This window comes from Hibiscus syriacus, unplaced genomic scaffold (assembly GCF_006381635.1).
Source record: "Hibiscus syriacus cultivar Baekdansim isolate YM2019G1 unplaced genomic scaffold, ASM638163v2 tig00001349_pilon, whole genome shotgun sequence".
Taxonomy (NCBI): Eukaryota; Viridiplantae; Streptophyta; class Magnoliopsida; order Malvales; family Malvaceae; genus Hibiscus; species Hibiscus syriacus.
In genome coordinates this window covers 153,498-175,025 of record NW_024061867.1, presented here as the reverse complement: position 1 = coordinate 175,025, position 21,528 = coordinate 153,498, and the positions used below count along the sequence as shown (strand labels likewise).

General features: G+C 38.4%; 2 protein-coding genes and 2 pseudogenes across 2 annotated transcripts; 1 reads left to right on the top strand and 3 right to left on the bottom strand.

Moving 5' to 3' along the window:
- Positions 1-938: 938 nt before the first annotated feature.
- On the top strand, positions 939-7,566 carry LOC120125310 (annotated as a pseudogene).
- Positions 7,567-8,559: 993 nt separating this feature from the next.
- On the bottom strand, positions 8,560-9,432 carry LOC120125689. Its single transcript, XM_039144057.1, has 2 exons — positions 9,180-9,432; positions 8,560-8,936 (listed from the first exon to the last, which is right to left on the bottom strand). Exons 1-2 carry the CDS (start codon positions 9,312-9,314, stop codon positions 8,706-8,708), a joined length of 366 nt encoding a protein of 121 aa, XP_038999988.1. The 5' UTR covers positions 9,315-9,432; the 3' UTR covers positions 8,560-8,705.
- Positions 9,433-9,455: 23 nt separating this feature from the next.
- On the bottom strand, positions 9,456-17,703 carry LOC120125299 (annotated as a pseudogene).
- A 930-nt stretch (positions 17,704-18,633) lies between these two features.
- On the bottom strand, positions 18,634-21,235 carry LOC120125668 (phospholipase A1 PLIP1, chloroplastic-like). Its single transcript, XM_039144039.1, is given in 6 exon segments — positions 18,634-19,104; positions 19,190-19,606; positions 19,705-19,764; positions 19,881-20,411; positions 20,551-20,979; positions 20,981-21,235. Coding segments are annotated over 6 exon segments (2,076 nt in total). The 5' UTR covers positions 21,203-21,235; the 3' UTR covers positions 18,634-18,687.
- Between the last annotated feature and the right edge of the window lie 293 nt (positions 21,236-21,528).

The window sequence follows — 21,528 nt, the reverse complement described above, 5'->3', positions numbered from 1 at the left end:
TTCAATGTCAAATAAATGAATATTATATTTAAAATTATATTGACTTATATTTACCTCATATTAATAAAAAAAAAAGAGTAGAGAATAGAGATAGTCACATAATGAGATAGAAGTTCTGTCATGTCCCCTCCTTTGAAAAATGAAATCCAATGTTGATCTCGACTTACCTTTGATAGTTGGAATGTTTTAGGTCTCAAATCCATCCCAGAATTATATATATTCGTCTTTGATTCGTTTCAGTATGAGCTAATTTCACCAACAAAAAAAAAGCAAAACAAACCAAAAAGAATGAAGAAGCTTCATCTCTTTCGTTTTTACTACCTTACATTAACTTTTTTTTATATATATATATTACCTATTTATTAATTTAAGCATCAAACATACACTAGAGTACAGGCTCCGATGATCCAAAATTTATGCCTATCTTACATAGACTTTTATAGTCCCATGCTCGATATAATATCTTATATCAATCATCTCTAAACTCAATTTACAATAAATGTTAATAATTTCTTTTATCTAGATTAATTAATCAATAAATCAGATATTGATAATTAAATAAAAAATAAATTATATAAATATTATAGTTTTAAAAGCTAAAGGCGCTTAAGTCACAACATTCCAACATTTACCTAACGAGTTTTGGCTACTAATTAGATGTTATGGCTATAGTGCCGTACGGGATGGGTTAAGCTATAACGGATAAAGTAGGCAAAGATATTTGAGTCAATGAGATGAATTAATTTTGCTGGTGTGAATTTCCATTGGAAGAATGGGTAAAAAGGTCAAGAATCGATTGTCGCGTGCAGCATGCGTAGGTTACAAATGCAGAAAAGTATCTTTTGCCCCACTTTTTGATTATTACATGGCGTTGGCCATGACGTATTTAATATGATATGATGATATGATAGATTTAGTATAGATTTTGACATAATATCATTCCCCAAAAAGTAAAAGATATTTGTTTTATAATTTACATGTAAAAACATAATAATAGTGTAATTTGTTTAAACGATAATTTGATATTTCAGGTCCGACAAGTGCACATGATTTCTCCACTAGATAAGCATTTTCCCCTACTGTATTTCTTCTGAAAGAACATATTGCAGATGACCTTGACTACAAGGTGTAATTTTACTTCACATTTCTTTACTTTTGATTATTGACTTTCAGTTAGAAAACATCTACTCTTGTTGTCTCAAAAGCTTTTGCTACTATAAAAGTGTGGTTCACCCAGTTGTTAACTGTTTGATATTGAAACTTACAATGTGTTGCTTTCCAAAATGTTGCCTATACCTTTTCTCTTCATTTTATTGTCCTCAAAACAAAATATCTAATTCTGCACTACTGCTATGGTAACAAAGTCGGTAGCAGACGTTCTTCGTGAGCTGAACTTGAATGTTAGAGAGATTCATTCAAGAAAATCACAGAGTTACAGAACAAAGGTATCTGATGAATTCCGAAAGTCAAAAGGTCTTATTCTTGCGACATCGGATGTATCTGCCCGCGGGGTTGATTATCCTGATGTTAGGCTTGTCATTCAGGTAAGGCATTATTTTCTAATTAGAATTAGGTATTTCGCTTCTGAGTCAGAAACCCTACTCTGTACACGAGTGAATTTTCCTTTTAAATTCCGGTGGACTTTCTATACCCACATTCAATTTTCAGAGGAAGAATAAATTCTTTCTTCATCTTAAACTTTTCTTATACTTCTATGTACACACTGTTTACTTTGCAAATTTTTCTTTACCGTTGATGATCATATTTTACATTTTTCTTTTTCTTTTACCATCATAGGTGGGCGTCCCGTCTGATAGACAACAGTATATACATCGGCTAGGTTGAACTGGGCGTAAGGGTAAAGTAGGGCAGGGAATACTCTTACTAGCACCATGGGAAGAACATTTTCTGTCTAGCATCAAGGATTTGCCCATAACAAAGGCTCTTTTGCCTTCTTTAGATCTTGAAACAACAAAAAAGGTAAGCTTAGTCGAATGTACCTTATCATTTAACTACAATGAGGAACTGTTGATGTTCCAAAAGTATCTACGAATTGGGGAGTGAATACTCTGAATTTTATAATGGTGTTAAAATATGGTTGAACAGGTGGGCCGGGCACTTTCTCATGTAGAGATGAAGGCCAAAGAATCAGCCTATCAGGCATGGCTTGGTTACTACAATTCTGATAAGAAAGTAGGTAAGGATAAGTACAGACTTGTGGAGCTTGCAAACGAGTTCAGCAGAAGCATGGATCTTAACCCTCCTGCGATTCCGAAGCTCGTACTTTCAAAGATGGGGCTAAGGAATATCCCTGGCCTGCGTGCCCGATAGACTGCCAAAGCTGAACCAGTGATTCAGGCATCTCTAATTATCAGACCTTACCCTTGAATATTTTGTTAAATTTGTCTAGAAATTAAGTTGACAAGTTGGAAATTTCATCTTGGTTGGTGGCCAACTTATTGAAATTTCATCTTGGTTGGTGGCCAAACTTTGAACATGTGAATTTCATATTTGGTGGCTAACTTGTACACATTGGAAAATTCTTTGGTAGGTGGCCAAACTTTGAACATATTGTTCTTGAAACTCAACTATAAATAGGCCTAAGTATTTCTATTAGAAATCATCCCAAAAACAAGTTCTCTCTTCCTCTTGTATTCTTCATTCTCCCACTTTGTAATTCTAAAGAATTCCATTTATTGTAATATTGGCGATATAGTGAAGTTATCATCCGGTGTGGTGCCCGAGGAGTAGACGATATTCTCGTCGAACCTCGTAAATATTGGTTTTTTTTATTGTTTTTTCGGTTCTTTTCCATTGTGTTTCAATATTCAATAGTTTGACAGGTTTATCCGCTGTGTAACCTTTGGTGGTTTTAATCTTGACATTTTAGGTCAATTTTAAAACTACGTTCGTGTGGGAAATAACCAGTTTTCCCCAACAATTGGTATCAGAGTTTCGGTTGAGGTTATCTTGGTGGTTCCGTTGCTGAAAAGATACAGTTCGTGATATTGAATATTGTTCGTTAGAATTAAAATGCCAAAATACGGATCAGTTGAGACATCAAGCTCTTCATCTGGACCGGTGAGGAGGGTGATGTCAAATGCAAATTTTCGGTGGAGTTCGTGGATCCGATCATTTTGGCATGTGGCAAGGCGATGTGTTAAACGCTTTATTCCAACAAGGTCTAGACATCGCCATTGAAGGAAGAAAAGCTCAAATATATGGAGGAGAAAGAATGGGGAACAATTAATCGTTTGGCGTGCAGCACGATTCGATCTTGTCTTTCCAGGGAGCAGAAGTATGGCTACAAGAACGAGACTTCTGCAAGTAAGATGTGGAAAGCTTTGAGGAAAAATTCCTGAAGAAAAGCTCTCAGAATCGTCTCCACATGAAGAAAAGATTGTTCAGATTTGATTATCAACCAGGCACCAGTATGAATGAACACATCACTGCGTTCAATAAGCTAGTGGAAGACTTATTGGGCATTGATGAAACCTTCAAAGATGAAGATTTAGCTTTGATGTTGTTGTCATCTCTTCCAGATGAATTTGAGCACCTTGAGACAACGTTACTTCATGGTAAGGATAATGTTACCCTTAAAGATGTAACTGCTTTGTATAGTTATGAACTCAGGAAGAAAACCAAGAAGGAGAGCAAGTACGAAGCAGCAGAGGCCATGGTGGCAAGAGGTCGCTCGAAAAGTCAAAAGCCAAAGTGGAGAGGGAGATCAAAGTCGAAGTCCAGACTGGGAAAAGATGAATGTGCCTTTTTTCATGAGAAAGGCCATTGGAAGAAAGATTGTCCGAGGCTGAAGAAGAAAGGAAAAGCTGCTCCAGATGCATGTGTTGCAGAGCATGATGCACATGACTCTGACATATCATTGGTTGCTTCATCAACAACATTCCATTCCGATGAGTGGATATTAGATTCGGGTTGCACCTATCATATGTCCCCTAATCGGGAGTGGTTCTCCGATTTAGTGGAACTAAATGCAAGAGTTGTTTATATGGGCAATGACAATGCCTGTAAACTGTTGGGATAGGTTCAATTCGATTGAAGAATCAAGATGGATCAACCAGAGTTCTGACGCATGTTCGATACGTGCCCAGTTTGAAGAAAAATCTCATCTCGTTGGGAGCCTTAGAATCCAAAGGCTTAGTAGTCACTATGAGAGATGAAGTTTTAAAAGTCACATATGGCGCACTTGTGATGATGAAGGGCATCAGGAAAAATAATTTGTATTACTACCAAGGTAGTACAATTATTGGAGCAGTTGCAACAACTTCTGGAGGTGATGATTTGGACGCAACCCAGTTGTGGCATATGCGGTTGGGACATGCTGGAGAGAAATTCTTGCAAATTCTGGCAAAGAAAGGATTGTTGAAAGGTGCAAAGGCTTGCAAATTGAACTTTTGCGAGTATTGTGTTCTGGGAAAGCAGAAGAGAGTGAAGTTTGGCACCACTATACATAATACAAAAGGTATTGTAGATTATTCACTCAGATGAATGGGTCCTTCAAAGACATCGTCTTTGGGAGGAAACCATTATTTTGTAACTTTTGTAGATGACTTTTCCAGAAGAGTTTGGGTGTATCCGATGAAGTCTAAAGATGAAGTGCTTCAAATTTTCCTGAAATGGAAAAATATGATCGAGAACCAGACTGGTAGAAAGATCAAACGTCTTAGGACGGACAATGGAGGGGAATATAAAAGTGACCCATTCTTTGACGTTTGCCATGAGTATGGTATTGCTTCACTGTTAGAAATATACCACAACAGAATGGGGTGGCAGAGCGTATGAATCGAACACTATTGGAGAAAGTCCGATGTATGTTGTCTAATGCTGGGTTAGGCAAGGCATTTTGGGCTGAGGCTGTGACATATGCTGGCCATCTCATTAATCGTCTGCCGTCATCAGCGATAGGAGGAAGAACACCATTGGAGGTATGGTCTGGAAAACCTGCTACTGATTATGATTCCTTACATGTATTTGGATCCACTGCTTATTATCATGTGAAAGAATCCAAGCTTGATCCGAGAGCAAAGAAGGCTCTCTTTATGGGAATCACCCATGGAGTGAAGGGATTCATCCTTTGGTGTTTAGACACCAAGAAGGTAATTTGTAGCAGAGATGTTACCTTTGATGAATCTTCCCTAGTAAAGAAGGTAACAAGTGAAGCTGTCCAGACAAGTAGTACTCCGCAGCAGGTGGAGCATACTCCAAAACAGGTGGAGTTTCAGCAGATGATGATCCCAGAAGTTGATGCAGCTGATTCTTCAACTCCAATAGAAGAATCAGAAGATGAAGATGTTTAAACCCAAGAACCATTTGAGACACTAGAAACACTTGCAGTTACAAGGCCAAGGAGAGAAATTCGTAGGCCTGCTCGATTTGTTGATATGGTGGCCTATGCTCTTCCAGTTGTTGATGATGATATCCCTATCACTTACCAAGAAGCAATACAAAGCTTGGAAAGTGATAAGTGGAAAAGTGCCATGGATGAAGAAATGCAATCTCTCCAAAAGAACGACACTTGGAAACTGGCACAATTACCGAAAGGTAAAAGAGCCATTGTATGCAAGTGGGTATTTGTAAAGAAAGATGGATCTCATAACAAGAAAGATGTTCGCTACAAGGCACGGTTGATAGCTAAAGGCTACGCTCAAAAGGAGGGAATCGACTACAATAAAGTATTTTCCCCTGTTGTGAAACATTCATCCATTAGAATATATTGGCTTGGTAGCACAGTGAATTTGGAGCTAGCTCAACTTGAGAAATACGACTTTCTTGCACGGTGATTTAGAAGAGGAGATCTATATGACACAGCCAGAAGGATACAAAGATGGTGGTTGTGAGAAATGGGTTTGTAAGCTGAAAAAATCGCTATAGGATTGAAGCAATCTCCGAGGCAGTGATACAAGCGATTTGATAGCTTATGAGGAGGCAAAAGTATACTAGAAGCAAATATGATCATTGTGTGTATTTGCAAAATCTCAAAGATGGATCTTCATTTATCTTCTCTTGTACGTTGACGATATGTTGATCGCTTCGAAGAGTCAAAGGAGATAGACAAATTAAAGGCTCAGTTGAATCAAGAGTTGAGATGAAAGATCTAGGTGAGGCCAAGAAGATTCTTGGTATGGAGATAAGCAGAGATAGACAGATAGGGAAGCTTTGTTTAACAAAGAAGCAGTATCTGAGAAAGGTATTACAATGTTTTGGCATGAATGAAAATACCAAACATGTAAGTATCCCATTGGCTTCTCATTTGAAACTTAGTTCTCAATTATCTCCTAAAACTAACGAAGAACGAGTGTATATGGAAAAATTTCCATATGCTAATACAGTTGGGAGCTTGATGTATGCAATGGTGTGTACGCGTCCTGACATTTCACAAGCAGTTGGAGTTTCCGATTATGCTTGATTTGGATAAGCGTCGATCAACTACTGGTATTTGTTTACTCTTGCTAAAGCCCCAGTTAGTTGGAAGTCTACATTGCAATCTACGGTGGCCTTGTCTACTACAGAGGCAGAATACATGGCAGTTTCAGAGGCTGTAAAGGAAGCAATTTGGCTTAACGGGTTGATGGAAGACTTGGGAGTTGTTCAAAGTCACATTAGTCTCTATTGTGATAGTCAGAGCGCTATTCACTTAGCGAAAAATCAAGTCTACCATTCAAGGACTAAGCATATCGACGTGAGGTATCACTTTGTGCGGGAGATCTTTTAAGAAGGAAAGATTCTACTTCAGAAAATTGCGACATCAGAAAATCCTGCAGATATGATGACCAAGGTGGTAACAGTAATCAAGTTCAATCATTGTTTGAACTTGATTAACATCCTAAAAGTATGAACACCTTCGGGTGTGTGACGCTTGTGAGCGCAATTAGAGGCACTACAAATTTGGGGAGTTGAAGAAGTTGAGTAGGCTTGATAATTTCAAGCCAAGGTGGAGATTTGTTAGATTTGTCTAGAAATTAAGTTGACAAGTTGGAAATTTCATCTTGGTTGGTGGCTAACTTATTGGAAATTTCATCTTGGTTGGTGGCCAAACTTTGAACATGTGAATTTCATATTTGGTGGCTAACTTGTACACATTGGAAAATTCTTTGGTAGGTGGCCAAACTTTGAACATATTGTTCTTGAAACTCAACTATAAATAGGCCTAAGTATTTCCATTAGAAATCATCCCAAAAACAAGTTCTCTCTTCCTCTTGTATTCTTCATTCTCCACTTGAGAATTCTAAAGAATTCCATTTGTTGTAATATTGGCGATATAGTGAAGTTATCATCCGGTGTGGTGCCCGAGGAGTAGACGATATTCTCGTCGAACCTCGTAAATTTGGTGTGTTCTCTCATTTATTGTTTTTTATTCGGTTCTTTTCCATTGTGTTTCAATATTCAATAGTTTGACAGGTTTATCCGCTGTGCAACCTTTGGTGGTTTTAATCTTGACATTTTAGGTCAATTTTAAAACTACGTTCGTGTGGGAAATAACCCGTTTTCCCGAACATATTTAAATATTTTTTTGCATATCATCATATAATTAAGTAATTATTATCATCTTTCATCCTGCAGGTTCTTCAATTAAAGTAAAGAGAGATCTTGAAATGGTAGTCAAGAACACAACTTGGCCAATGGCATGCAACACCAATGAACACAATTTCTATTTTTCCCCCTTGCCATGAAAATGTTATCGTTACACTGGTGTAACTTTCAACAAGAAACAACAGAGCTAGGAAACTGGAATTCTAAAAACAAAAATGGAAACCCTTTGCATTTTGCGAGTTATAAAATGATATAAACTCGGTTGTGATCCTAAGGAGCTCTCATTTGAGTTACAATGTGAAGAACCCTAACTTTTATCGTATCTCCAATGAACAAAAAACTAGCTTCCGAATCCCGCATTATTGTCGACTTTAATCTGTTATAACAAAAAAGAACAAAAAAATAAAAAAAGGGCACTTTAAGAAAATGAATTCCTATCAATTCATAGTATACATAGAAGCACAAAGCCAAGAAACATGGTTGATCCATCTTTGGAGGAACCATTATTGGAAATGGGGTTGGGAATCCTCATCTTCGATCATAATTCTTCTTGGCCACTGATCTGGCTGTAAATTGAAAATAAATGATAGCATCATAAAACAATCTGGCCAAAACGAATGGAATAAAATTCTATTCAAGTTGCCATAAAACTTACTACATCAAAATTCTATAGCAAGTTGGAAAAGACAGTCTGACAGCACCCTAGATGCAGGGTACTTTTCAGGCAGGCAGCTTTCAATAACAAACTACCTCAGACAAATAAGAAGACAATTTACCTACAGAGTAGCGGTGAAGAAGACTGGTCCTGTGAAAACTGTTTGACCAGAGGTACCGTGAAATATTGGCTCATCAAGTATCCCACCTTAGCTACTCACATCACTTGTCAGCGATGGAGAAACTTCATTCATGCCTGATAAACCCACTGAGGTCCAAGTGATCCAATTTGGAGGAGTTCAGCAGGGGAAGAATTCCCAGAATTATGATCATAAGGATACAGCATGACAACAGATGGAATGTAAGGTCCATTAGATGACACCTCACTGGTGTTCATGGCTGGCAGTGGGCACGTGGCGTATGGCATGCTAGCAGCACTACTCAGTGAAGAGTTTGAGCGGGTTGATCCATTATGAGACTGGTATGTCGTAAACGAATCGTGCCTATGTGAGCCACAAGGCCTCTCTCAGCTGTACTTTCACCAACAACAGCTCCCAATTGGTCAAACTTGAACATTGATTTTCCATTCTGGTTATGACTTTGGCTGCCCCAGCAGCTCGTGATTTTGAATGCGCATTCCGGTTTCCTTCTTTATCACTATGATGGCCATTTCGATTGTAATTATGTTTTCCCCTCCTTGAATTTGCAGAATGATGTTCTCTCATTGAAGCTTTCTGAAGTAGAAAAGATTGAAAAAAAAATTATTGAAGGCTGTAATTCTCAAGGTTAGAAAGTTACAGAAACTAGAGAAAAGAGACATTAAGATATTTTCAAATATCTGATAAACCGAAGTAGTTAACATCTTATGAAGATTGCACCTCAAATGATGGTCATGTGACCAACGTTCTCCAAGGAATGCAATTTTCAAGGGCATCAATTTAAGGTAATAAAACTCATTACAGATTGTTATGACTTACAGGATTTAGCAGGTATGTCATGGTACCACTGCGGTCTCTTGGCATTTCATCAGCATACCGTTTGTATACACTAGCTGGTCTGTTTGAGACAGTTTGAGGAGGAGCAACGGGAAAAGTACAAGGTCCACAATTCATTAATGGAGAAAAGAGACTCAAATTAGATGGAAGAGGTCTCCTGGGACCATCTAATGGGAAATGGCCTTGTGAATAAACGGGTGACACCACAACAGGTGAGGGATAAACCAGATGGGTAGGAAATCGTGAATCTTGGCACAACTATCCATACTGCAAGTTTTGCCAATGGTTAGCATTATCACCATTAAAAGTATCAGATTTATGCTCTGCTGACTCAAGAGATGTAACCTTTCTCAAAGAACTAGATGTACATAACACCTCAGACTGATTAGGTCTTGCAGATGACTTAGAATTTTGACCAGAATCATTGTTGTCCGAACCTTCATCACAACTAAAATGGCTTGTGGATGCATCAGGAGTTCCTGTTTCTGCTGAAATGTTGTACATAGGACAGAACAAAAATGGAACTGGTGCCCGGTTACTGTGAAAGACAAGGGAGAAAGTTCAGATTCATCCATAGTTTTTTGCCCTGAATCAGAACCTAAGAGCAACGAAGACACATGTAGCAATGGATCTGAGCAATCTGTCTGATCTGCCTCAGATCCAGGTATTTGATGCCTAGTAACGGGTAAAGACCCAGACGGTTGAGGTGCAATAGTTCTTTCAGCCATTTCAGTGCTCACTATTGACTGTGGATTCCAGTCTCTGATATCATCTGCCGGAGAGGAATGTTCAGATACGATCTTACCTCTCCTACTTGCAGCAGAAGGAAGCACAGACGCAACTGTTTTCCTACCCCGTTTCTCGCTAGATGGCTTAGAGACCTTAGCTGGTGGCCCTTCCCAAGAACTTTCTGACGAGGTTATATTTCTGTAAGAACTAGTATGTGAAGCAACTAAGGGTCTAGAACTTGCAGTTCTTTCGTTGAAGTAAACATCAACGCCTCGGTTATCTTGATATCGGTAAACATCTATATAATCTTCCCTAGTTGATCCTTGAGTTTCTTCAGAAAACTTGTGTTTTATTTTTGTAGAATTATCATGTTCATGTTGTAACTCAAGTTCTGCTTCCCTTAGGCACATTTCTGAAAAACCACAATTTTCACTGCCAGGCTTAACTAGATCCTCAGCATTTGAGGCTAATCCAATGCCTGAAAAATAATGAGCCAAAGGAGAAGGGACCAATCCTTGGGGAAACATTTGAATATCTGTAGGAATAAATCCACCCAAATTTCTCTGATTGTATCCCATTGATTGAGAATGGCTATGAAAAGGTAAGTGACCTGCAGCTAAATTTAATGGAAAAGGAATCTGACCATTAAAACCATAAGATGCAGATGATGCTATCATGTTCACTTGATCTTGCTCTTCTTGATGCATTCCTTGTGCACCTGGAATTGAAGAAAAGTCCTGACCCAAGGTTCCCAAGCCTGAATCCTCCTTACAACTATTTAGAATACTTATTGGAACGACAAGAGCATCAATGCTTTGGTGGGTGGAAGAACACCTAATAGATAAAGATTTATCACACAAACATTTATCTTTGTTTCTTGCCACCATATCAGAATCCATGTTCTTCATGAAAGCAATCTGGGTTTTCTCACTTTCTTGCCACCATAGATGAGAGGGATATGATTGTTCAGAGGATTAGTTTGACCATGCTGATGTTAGGGAAAAACTTCATACAAGAGAGAAGGAAGACCGAGATCTCCATTTTGAAGCAAAAGATGATTACTGATAGATATTTCTGCACATAAGAAAGCCATGCATTACATGTTGCATTCATATTTCATGCATCAAATCAAATTTTTTTACAGATTTTCCAAGAAAAGAAGAGAAGAAAAAGACGGAATTCAAGCCTTGAATGAAGGAAATTATATTTCGATTGACAGAACCTCAAGAATTGAGGAGCCCAATCCAAGATGAATTATTACTTTGATGTGGGGCCACATTACCCAAACAACATGATATTTTTAAAAGATTTTTTTTAAGAAACTAAGCCTGATTTTCAGGGGTTTCTTGATGACAATTTTCAATGAATTTTTATAAAAAAAAACCAAGCTTGAGGGACCACCGTGATATGTAGGGGTTCTTTGATGAACACTTGAGGGACCAACATGATATGTAGGGGTTTCTTGGTGACAACTAAGAAACTGAGCTTGATTTTCAAGAGTTTCTTAATGATTAAGTCCTTCGGGCCATCAGTAAGTCTCTTGAGCATGATGCGTAAGTCCTTCGGGCCATCTATAAGACCTTCAATGCATGATGTTTTCAAATGAGATTTAAGAAACTAAGCCTTCGGGGGTTTCTTGATTTGTAAGTACTTCGAGCCATCCATAAGACCTTCAGTGCATGATGTTTTCATATGAGATTTTAGAAACTAAGCCTTCGGGGGTTTCTTGATTTGTAAGTCCTTTGGGCTATTTATAGGACCTTCAGTGCAAGATGTTTTCAAATGGGATTTAAGAAACTAAGCCTTCGGGGGTTTCTTGATTTGTAAGTCCTTCAGGCCATCCATAAGACCTTTAGTGCATGATGTTTTCATATGAGATTTTAGAAACTAAGCCTTCGGGGGTTTCTTGATTTGTAAGTCTGCCGGGCCATCCATAAGACCTTCAGTGCAGGATGTTTTCAAATGAGATTTTAGAAACTAAGCCTTCGGAGGTTTCTTGATTTGTAAGTCCTTCGGGCAGGATGTTTTCAAATGAGTTTTTAGAAACTAAGCCTGATTTTCAGGGGTTTCTTGAGGATTATTTCCAAAGAGTTTTTCAAAAAAGGAAGTTAAGCCTATTTTTTAGGGCTTCCTTGACAACTAAGAAACTAAGCTTGATTTTCAAGGGTTTCTTGGTGAGTAAGTCCTTCAGGCCATCAATAAGTCTTTCGAGCATGATGCGTAAGTCCTTCGGGCCATCTATAAGTCTTTCGAGCCATCCATAAGACCTTCGGGCAAGGTGTTTTCAACATTTCCTTTTGTGCAAAGCATTACATTTCGAATCAAACGCCTCACTCGTGAGACAAACATTTCTAGTAGACGGATCATGAGATATTTTTCCTAAGAATAAATTTTGTTTCGCTGGAGACGATTTTCCTTAAAACAAAATCAATCTCACTTGAGATTGTTTTCTCTAAAAAAACACGAATTTCGTCTCCCTTGAGGTAGTTTCTCTTGAAACAAATTTCGTATCTCTTGAAACAATTTCCCTCAAATCTTTGAGATCGCTTCATTTGAAACAAATTTTGTCTCCCTTGAGATAATTTCCCTTGAAACATCAATATTTGAATTTGGTTCCCTCGGAACAAGAAATTTTATCTCACTCAAGATAGCTTCTCTTAAAACACTTTTCTTATTTATTTTGATCCAGATGTTGAATATTTGACATGAATTCCAAAGTTAGCAGAGGTTTCATTTCACAATTGAAGAAGAAGATTTCAGCAAAGAATCGATTCACGTCTTCATTTTTGAAAAAAAAATGGATCTCAACAAGGATTCGGGAACCTTCAGGTCAGTACCTTCGGGTACTTCAAACACAGTTATTACTGACACATGATAATCTTTTGCAGGTTAGAAGATCTTCAAAGGGAACCGATCAACATTTCCAGTAGAGAGTTCATAATGAGAAGAACTCATCCGACGAGGGAGAAAAAGATCATAATGAGAATAACTTGTTCAACCTTAGCTCGATTCATCACATATGGAGTTGAATCAACAACACCTCACTCGAGGGATCAACATTTCCAGTGGAGATTTCATAATGAGAAGAACTCATCCGATGAGGGAGAAGAAGTTCATAATGAGAAGAACTTGTTCAACCTTGGTTCATCATTTCCAGTGGAGAGTTCATAATGAGAAGAACTCATCCAACGAGGGAGAAGAAGTTCATAATGAGAAGAACTTGTTCAACCTTAGCTCGATTCATCATATATGGAGTTGAATCAGCAACACCTCACTCGAGGGATCAACATTTACAGTGGAGAGTTCATAATGAGAAGAACTCATCCGACGAGGGAGAAGAAGCTCATAATGAGAAGAACTTGTTCAACCTTAGCTTGATTCATCACATATGGAGTTGAATCAACAACACCTCACTCGAGGGATCAACATTTCCAGTGGAGAGTTCATAATGAGAAGAGCTCATCCGAAGAGGGAGAAGAAGTTCATAATGAGAAGAACTTGTTCAACCTTAGCTCGATTCATCACATATGGAGTTGAATCAGCAACACCTCACTCGATGGATCAACATTTCCAGTGGAGAGTTCATAATGAGAAGAACTAATCTGACGAGGGAGAAGAAGTTCATAATGAGAAGAACTTGTTCAACCTTAGCTCGATTCATCGCATATGGAGTTGAATCAGCAACACCTCACTCGAGGGATCAACATTTCCAGTGGAGAGTTCATAATGAGAAGAACTCATCCGACGAAGGAGAAGAAGTTCATAATGAGAAGAACTTGTTCAACCTTATCTCGATTTATCGCATATGGAGTTGAATCAGCAACACCTCACTCGAGGGATCAACATTTCCAGTGAAGAAGTTCATAATGAGAAGAACTCGTCCAACGAGGGAGAAGAAGTTCATAGAGAAGAAGTTCATAATGAGAAGAACTTGTTCAACCTTAGATCAACATTTCCAGAAGAACCCGCGACTTGAAGAGAAGAGACCAAGATAAAAAATGGCGCTATTTTATCTTTGCTTCATTCCCGTTTCACATCAATGAGCAAAGAGGAGCAGCTGTGATCACCATTTTCTTATTTTAATTAAAACCCATGCTAGTGCCCATTCTCCACTAGACCCTCCCCATGCCCCACGTGAAGCACTCTATTTTTTCCCATACTTTGTTATTACACACCAACATCCCACCACTATGCTATGTCTCCTCCACAGATTCCAAGCCATCCACGCCCATACCTCCACAAATTCCAAGCAAGCTCCACACCCATATGCTCCAACACGACCACCAACTCCCCACTCACCTGTAAAAACAGAACACAAGGAAGTGGAATGTTTTTTATTTGGTTGTAACTGGGTATTTAACCCAAACAAATATAATATAAATAGGATTCAGAAATCCTTGCAAAAAGACACTGTAAACTTCATTCTCAGAAATAAATCAAGAACAAAACAAAAAATTTACGAGCAAAGAGGTATTTTATTTTTCTGGTTTATCATTTCAACTATAGGAATGCAATAAGAAAAATATAGTTAAATTCGTAGTTAGTTCTTTGTTTATGCAAATTTACGAGTAAAAAAATATGATTAGGTATTTCGATTTACCTTGTTGCCGTTGATTTCGTCAGAGTAGTAGTGTCGTCGGGGAGCAGGTAGACTAGTAGGTTATTTTGGGGTCGAAGGACCACCACGTATAGTGGTCGGTCCTAGGCGTGGTTCTCGGGCGATGAGAGAATGGCGTGAGAAGGGTTGTCGTTGTGGTTTTCCCACGTCGTAAACCACCAGTCGGAGTAGAGTGGCCACCCAAGTAGGGTGGCCGGGGTGGTGCTGGTTTCGGCTTACCGGAGCATCGGGCTCTTTAGGGGCTGCCACCGTTTGAGTGAAGAGAAAAAAAAAGAGAAGGAGTTAGGGCTGTTTTCGTGCATAGATGATTCAGGAAAAGGGGGGAGTGTTGATATCTTAGGAATTATGGGTAAATCATGTTAGGGTCCCTAGACCTTTAGCATGTTTTATCTTTTGGTCACTAGCTTAGGGTTAAATAACCCATAGGCCCTCTTTGTTTAGTCTGATTCGTATTTTAGTAACTTTTTAGGGTTAATCGTGCCTTAGGTCCCTTGAATTTTAGCACATTTTGTGTTTCAGTCACCACATTCGTGGGTAAATATCCCTTAGGTCCTTGTTGTTTTGCCGAGTTTTATTTAGATCAGTAGGTTGATCGTTTGTTTGTTTATTTCAAATAGGGCTGCATGTTTAGTTTTATTTTATTTTAGTCACTTGTTTATAAAGTTTAGTTATTTCATGTTATTTGTGTTATAGTTTGTCATATTTATATATTTACATTTTTAGCCATATTATAATATTTATATACATATATCATGTCTCAAATGTACTCATGCATATTAATTTATTTTATTTCGTGCACATGTTGTATCATATGTAATTATAAACATATTTATTAAATTTATTTTCTGTCCTTGTATATTCATATATGAAAATGTATAGTAAATGTTTATTCCATTTCATTTAATATAATTTATTTTAACTTGTAAAAATATCTAGTTGCCAATATTTTATTTATTTGAATATTTTCAAGAAGAACGATTTGTAGAATGGGCGTGGAAAGCAACGCTTGATCGAAGTGGTGTAATCCGATATGACGTTCGAACAAATATGAACTTGAAATAAAATTGATTTTATTTTGCTAATTAATTCTTTTTATATTAAGTTAATCAATGTGATGCATGTTACTAAATAGCAATTTAATTTCATGCAAATGTCGATTGTCAATTTATATTCGATTCATATTTTTAAACCGGATAGGAATATTCTTTACAAGTGAGAAATAGTCGAGTTAGCTTTCCCGATGGAGGATTGTTAATTTTGAGATTTCTTTTCGAGTTAAAGAATTTTCTCTAATTAACTAATTTGAAGCAAAATAATCAATGTTTGATAAACATATCATATTTTTAACTTTATATTCGATTCATGAATTCCACAATTTACGATAACGTGTAAGCGATTTTAGTACCAATCTTGGGCGCTATGGGGGTGTTAATCATTCCCTATGCGTAACCGACTCCCGGATCCATAAATTGAATTTTTGGTAAACGCAAACCAATTTTTTCTTATAAAATGATTTTTCTTAAAATTGTTTTAAAAGACGTTTTTAGGTGTTCGACCTACCTAACCCAAAGGTCGATGACGACTCCTTTTATTTTAATACCAATCAATTCAAAATCACCTAATTTTCCAAATAAAAGTCATAACTGTTTTTTAAAAACAATAAACAATTGTTCCGCCGAAAAACGATTACGACACAAGGGGATACGTTTAGATGAGTCCGTGATGAGCACCCAAAATACGGCTCTCATAATAGCACCAAGCTTTTATCAGTATGATGCTGCGCTTGAACAAATGGTTCTGATTTATCAAAACATCAATCTATGAAACATGGACATAAGTTAGATTAAACTTTACACACTTCGTAAGCAGAGTTTATCATTCCAAAGATAAATCTCTCAAGTTTTAGAGTCAGATTTGCATTACTAACCTCTTCAAGGAAACAAAGGGTACATAATCCACCAAGCTGATTAAATGAAATGTCTACCACAATATTTTCTACTAGACACTTAATAATCTTCACCTGAACGTATATGGGAAGGAAGAAAAAATCAAAATGAATAATTGTATTGAGATTTAGTAAATGTGTGGAAGAATCCTACAACTAGTTTTATGCAAGAAATTTCCAGAATTAAAACAAGGAACAATGAACTCCCCAGGCCCAGCAAAGAACCAAGTATTACAAATTTGCAAATTTTAATAAAAGAATGGTAAACGTCAGATTGTATGAAAGACAGAATTAAAGATTTGATCTGAATTGTTGAGGGGCGTTTCATTATAACACTACCTCGGCCTGAATTTATTGAACTTCTTGTACTCGGAATTCAGCATACTCCTTATTTTCTTTGTTTTCCAGCATACCGCGCACCTTGTGAGCTTACATGTCCTTCAAATTCAGATTCTTTCTGACCTCCATAAAGTCAATATCCCCATCAGGTAAATATGTTTTAAGGGGCACAGACCCAAAAGCAAACACCTGCCAACAACAAGCATGCAACTGCTCGGTAAAAATGATTGATGAACAGAAAAAGTTAAAACTACATACAATTTAATCTACATTCACCCCCTCCGCTCAACGGCCAGAGCATGAAATGTAACCATTGTAACCTTTTTATCCTTCTTACGAATTCCACTTATCAATGGATAGAAATAAAAACTAAAGAATTTGACATACTGTAAAGTTCCATATAACGACATTGATAGAGTACACAAATTATAAATGAAATGGAATTTGATTGGACCTGACAACGGAAGCATTTGACGATGAGGCCCTGCACATAATCTGTGATGGCATTACGGCGACCTGCAGAGGGTGGATCGGGCTGAATGCAAGCAATGAGGTCGGCGGTTCTTTCCTCAGCTTTCATCCACCGTCCGAGTCAAGCATCCGAAACACGGGGGTGGCTTCCTTCGGTAGCAAACCGGTTGGCAATAGCCCGCTCGGTGGTTCCAGCGCCGCCCACCCTCCATACTCTCCCATGCAATCCTTGGCTACTTTTACTCCCTAAACAGCTTTCTGAACCCTCCCACCGCCACGCCACAATTCGACCTAAAAACAAAGAAGTCAACTTTAAAATCACTTTTAGTTTTTCTTTGTTCTTTTAATTAATCAAGAAACAACACTGGATTGTATTAACCTTTCTGAAGTAATAAAATGGAAAGTTCAGTGAAGACTGCCAAAAAAGAATGGGGGTATTCCAATGAGTTTCCAAGGTAAAATGACAACATGCAAGTTTCTTTCTTTCACTAGTCGGTTAAGGACATCTACAAAACTTAATAAAATGGCCCAAAATTGAAAAAAAAAGAAAAAGTAGAGCGTAACCAAAAGGGAAACAATTGGGGGGCAGTGAAATGATCAAACACCTAAATTGGAGCTGCCCCAATCCTGTAAATTGGGAGATGTCGGCAAATAAAAGAGAGATGTGAACAAGAAGAAATAGAAGAAATGCGAAAGCAAAAGGAAAAAAAAGGAATGTGATGGGGGTGAAATAGTTAAAAGAAAAGAGATAACTATATAGGGGATCAAGAAAGAACGTCTTTATGCCATTGTGGTGAAGTGCAGGAGAAATGAAACAGAACGGGGGCGTTTGGTTGCAAGAAAAATAGATTGCAGAAGCATTATAGAGGAAGGAAGCTGGGTGCATTTGAGGTTTCTCTTTTACCTTTCCTTAGATGGAAATTGAATTGAGAGGAGGAAGAAGAAGATAGAATCTCTGCCGGAGAGATTAAAGGGAAGAAGAAGGATACGATTGAAAAGAAAATTATTTTAGTATTTCCTTAAATTAGACGGCCGTTTTAAGAAATAATTCCGCATTTCAATTTTAGTGGGTAAAAAGCCTTCTAAGATGCTCAAAACCATTGGCTCTCTTGATGCAATAGTGAGGCTTTCGTCTTCAGATGAGGTTTGTGTTCAAGACAAACATTAACAAATTTCTTATAACTAAACAGTATGAGCTGATTATAGACATTAGACACAGCAAAAGACACTGGATTTCAGAAATGTACAAGGATTGTCTTGTCTTGTTCCTTTTCCTACTTTCTTGTCTTTTCAACATTATGTGTTTGCCATACGATTATGGTAAAAAGAAGCTAACTTTGCTAGCTATATCCATGGAGAACCATGGGGAGAAGAAGGCTTCAGAGTATTCACACACCGGTCATTATCTCTTTATTTGATAAAATTATGTTCTCTAAACTTCTATCATGGCTCCATGAGTGAGGAGATGGTGAAGTAAGCAGTGGCCATAACAAGCTTTTCTCGATCCTCGCATGGCGGACAACCGTCTTTTGTAGCCTTAGGACCCCATTAACCGCTTTCAAGTAGTTGCTGGAGTCATGGTCTCTTAAAATCGTACCTTCCGAGCCATAGGCCGTGAGATCGCTGAGGGTGTCCAACGGATGGGGACAATTAAGGAAGGCCTTAAGTGCCTTTATCGAGTATCCAGGATGTGTTTTATCCAAAGCATAAAGAGCGTTTCCCGGTGGGATTAGCGGGTGTGGTGGAGACGACTTCTCGCTCGGCTGGAGGATGAAGAGTCTCCCAAGTGGAGTGTACAGAAGTTTCTGCATTGAAACAAACAAGTGAGTGAGATAGGCTAGATTTTCTACACGCTGTAAATGAGATAGGCTAGGTCAATCCTCTACTTACATTTTTAAGCAAACAGGGGTGAGATCGGAGGGAACCGGGCAAACGCTTGAGGACAACCGCAACATGGTTCGGATATTTGCAGGAGAAGGCTCTAGGGACTATGTCTCGATGCATTATCACGCAGTGAACATGGTTCTCATCTAGCCCCAATGCATCTAGTATCTTTTGGCCCCCGCAAAACACAAAAGGTGAGCCAAAAGTGACAACGGGTCGAAGAGCAGATGGCTTTATGGCCTTCCTAGTCAACAACATCAAGTTAATCAAAAGAGAAAGACTGCCCCCAAGGGAATGACCGGTAAACTGAAGTTTCGCACGGTCTCCATGTCTGTTCAGGTGGTCCATAATTTCTGGGAAGAATTGTTCATATATGCCCTTTGCAGCTTCATAAATTCCTCTATGAACTAGCACACCAGTATCCTATGACAGAACGAGAGTATTAGTTTTACAATAACTCCTCTAATTCTTGTTACTTGCTATACAATTATATTGCTTGTTAATTAAGCAATTAAGCTCACCTCAAATTCAGTAGGCTCAAAGAAAAGGTTGGCCTGCCATGACGCTAGAGAGTCTGACCCCTGCAATTCAACTTCAATTGTATCATATGGATGCAAATATAAACTTATATTAATCTACAGACATGTCAAGATTCAATAATCCGGTTAAATGTATGACAAAAGAATTGAACTACTACCTGAATTACGAAACAACGAGTGTATGTGCTTAAGTCATCGCAGACGAACCATTCGCAAGGTGATGAGTGTGGTGACTGTAGACCCTTTGCTGTCTCTTGCTTTTCCTTCTCCCCGGCTCTAACTACAGCGGTCATTGCTTCTGCTGCCATAAAAGCAGCCACCTCTGAGTTATATACTCTAGGCAAATTCTCGTTCTCCATTTTTGGCTGGTCTGAGAATCTGCATTTATCCATTTGATCCTCCCACTCCTCTGACTTTGAGCGAGGGGACAAAAGGCCCTTTGCCTGTGACTGGATGCGGCATGCAGCTGAAGCGGCAATTTCATAAACAACAGACAATCGAATTGGGCGCTTCCTCTCTTTACCCTCGACTTTCTCCGACTTGGACTCGGAAGTTTCCGGGGCAGCAACAGGTACACGAGTAGAGTCCTGATCTAATTTTGCTTTGATTGCTCCCACTTCAGCTTCAGCTTTCTTTTCAAGGGATGATGTTACAAACCTTAGACCATAATATTTTCTTAGATCCTTTTCCTGCATGTATTTCACTAGAATAATCAACTGGATTGATTTGATTTACGACTACTCAACAAATCTAGATCATAAAACATAATTAAGAATAGTTCTATACAAGGAAAACTTGACAATTAAAAGAAAATTGGAAGATGCATACCTTAATCTCTGGTATCACATAAGCCATGTTGCATAAGAAGGCCAGCTGAGAAATCAGCTTTGTATCAGACCATGGAACCTGAACCAATAATTTCGAGAAAGAATTACGGTTGTATTTCACTTCGCCTCCCTCTTCTTCCGAGTTGTAGTTCACTTCACATCCGCCTTCATCTCCATCACCATTCCCAGTTTCATTCTCATCATATTCTCCGTCTACTTCGACGCCCTCTTCGAGTTGTTTATGTTTAAAGCTACTTCGGATCTCCATCAGCCTCTTCAACCAATCCGCACTCTTCATTTCCTTCTCGTCATCGATAACATCCGCATCCTTGTCCACCTTATTCAAATCCTTACTCGTCTCCGGATCAAACAAAAATGATCTAACCGATTTCGGTATTACCGAGCTGGATATTTGAAATGGTAACGGCGGGAAAAATCCCGAAGGACCTGCTATTCTTGAGGGCTGGTCTAGTTGATGCAGCAAGTATCCTATTGGCAGAATAACAAAGGTGGTTCTCCGAATAAGAGCGCCGAATTCCAACTCGCTTATTAAGATTGACACCCGAGCCGGATCGACGAAGACCATCAATCTCTTCTATGCATCCGTCGTTTTTGGCCATTGAGGCAGCCGGGGCCATCGATGTGCATGCCATAGGTAGGTTCGTATAAGATCGTTGATGCAGCAGGACTAAACAATATATCTAGACTGACCAGAAAAGATAACCAAGAGAAGAAATCTATGGCATGAGAAGATTGTGAGCTGAAAACTAGGGGTGTTGGTAGAATTCAGGGAAACAAGTGGAAAGCATTATAAAGGACAGTGTCCAAATTATTACAAGGTTAGATCGGTGTTGGACTTTACGAAAACGGGTGTGTGTTTTGGGCATTGGAACTATATGCCTAGTTATACACGAGATTGTGCCCCTTTTGTAGGAACCCCACACCATGAGGCATAAATGTCGATGAAATCTATGTACTA

Excerpts from the sequence above, each read along its gene's own strand:
- LOC120125689 (XM_039144057.1), bottom strand. The coding sequence starts at position 9,314 with ATGAATTGTGGACCTTGTACTTTTCCCGTTGCTCCTCCTCAAACTGTC. Across the intron at positions 8,937-9,179 it reads TGACATACCTGCTAAATCCT|AAAGCTTCAATGAGAGAACA; the intron begins GTAAGTCATAAC and ends TTTCTACTTCAG.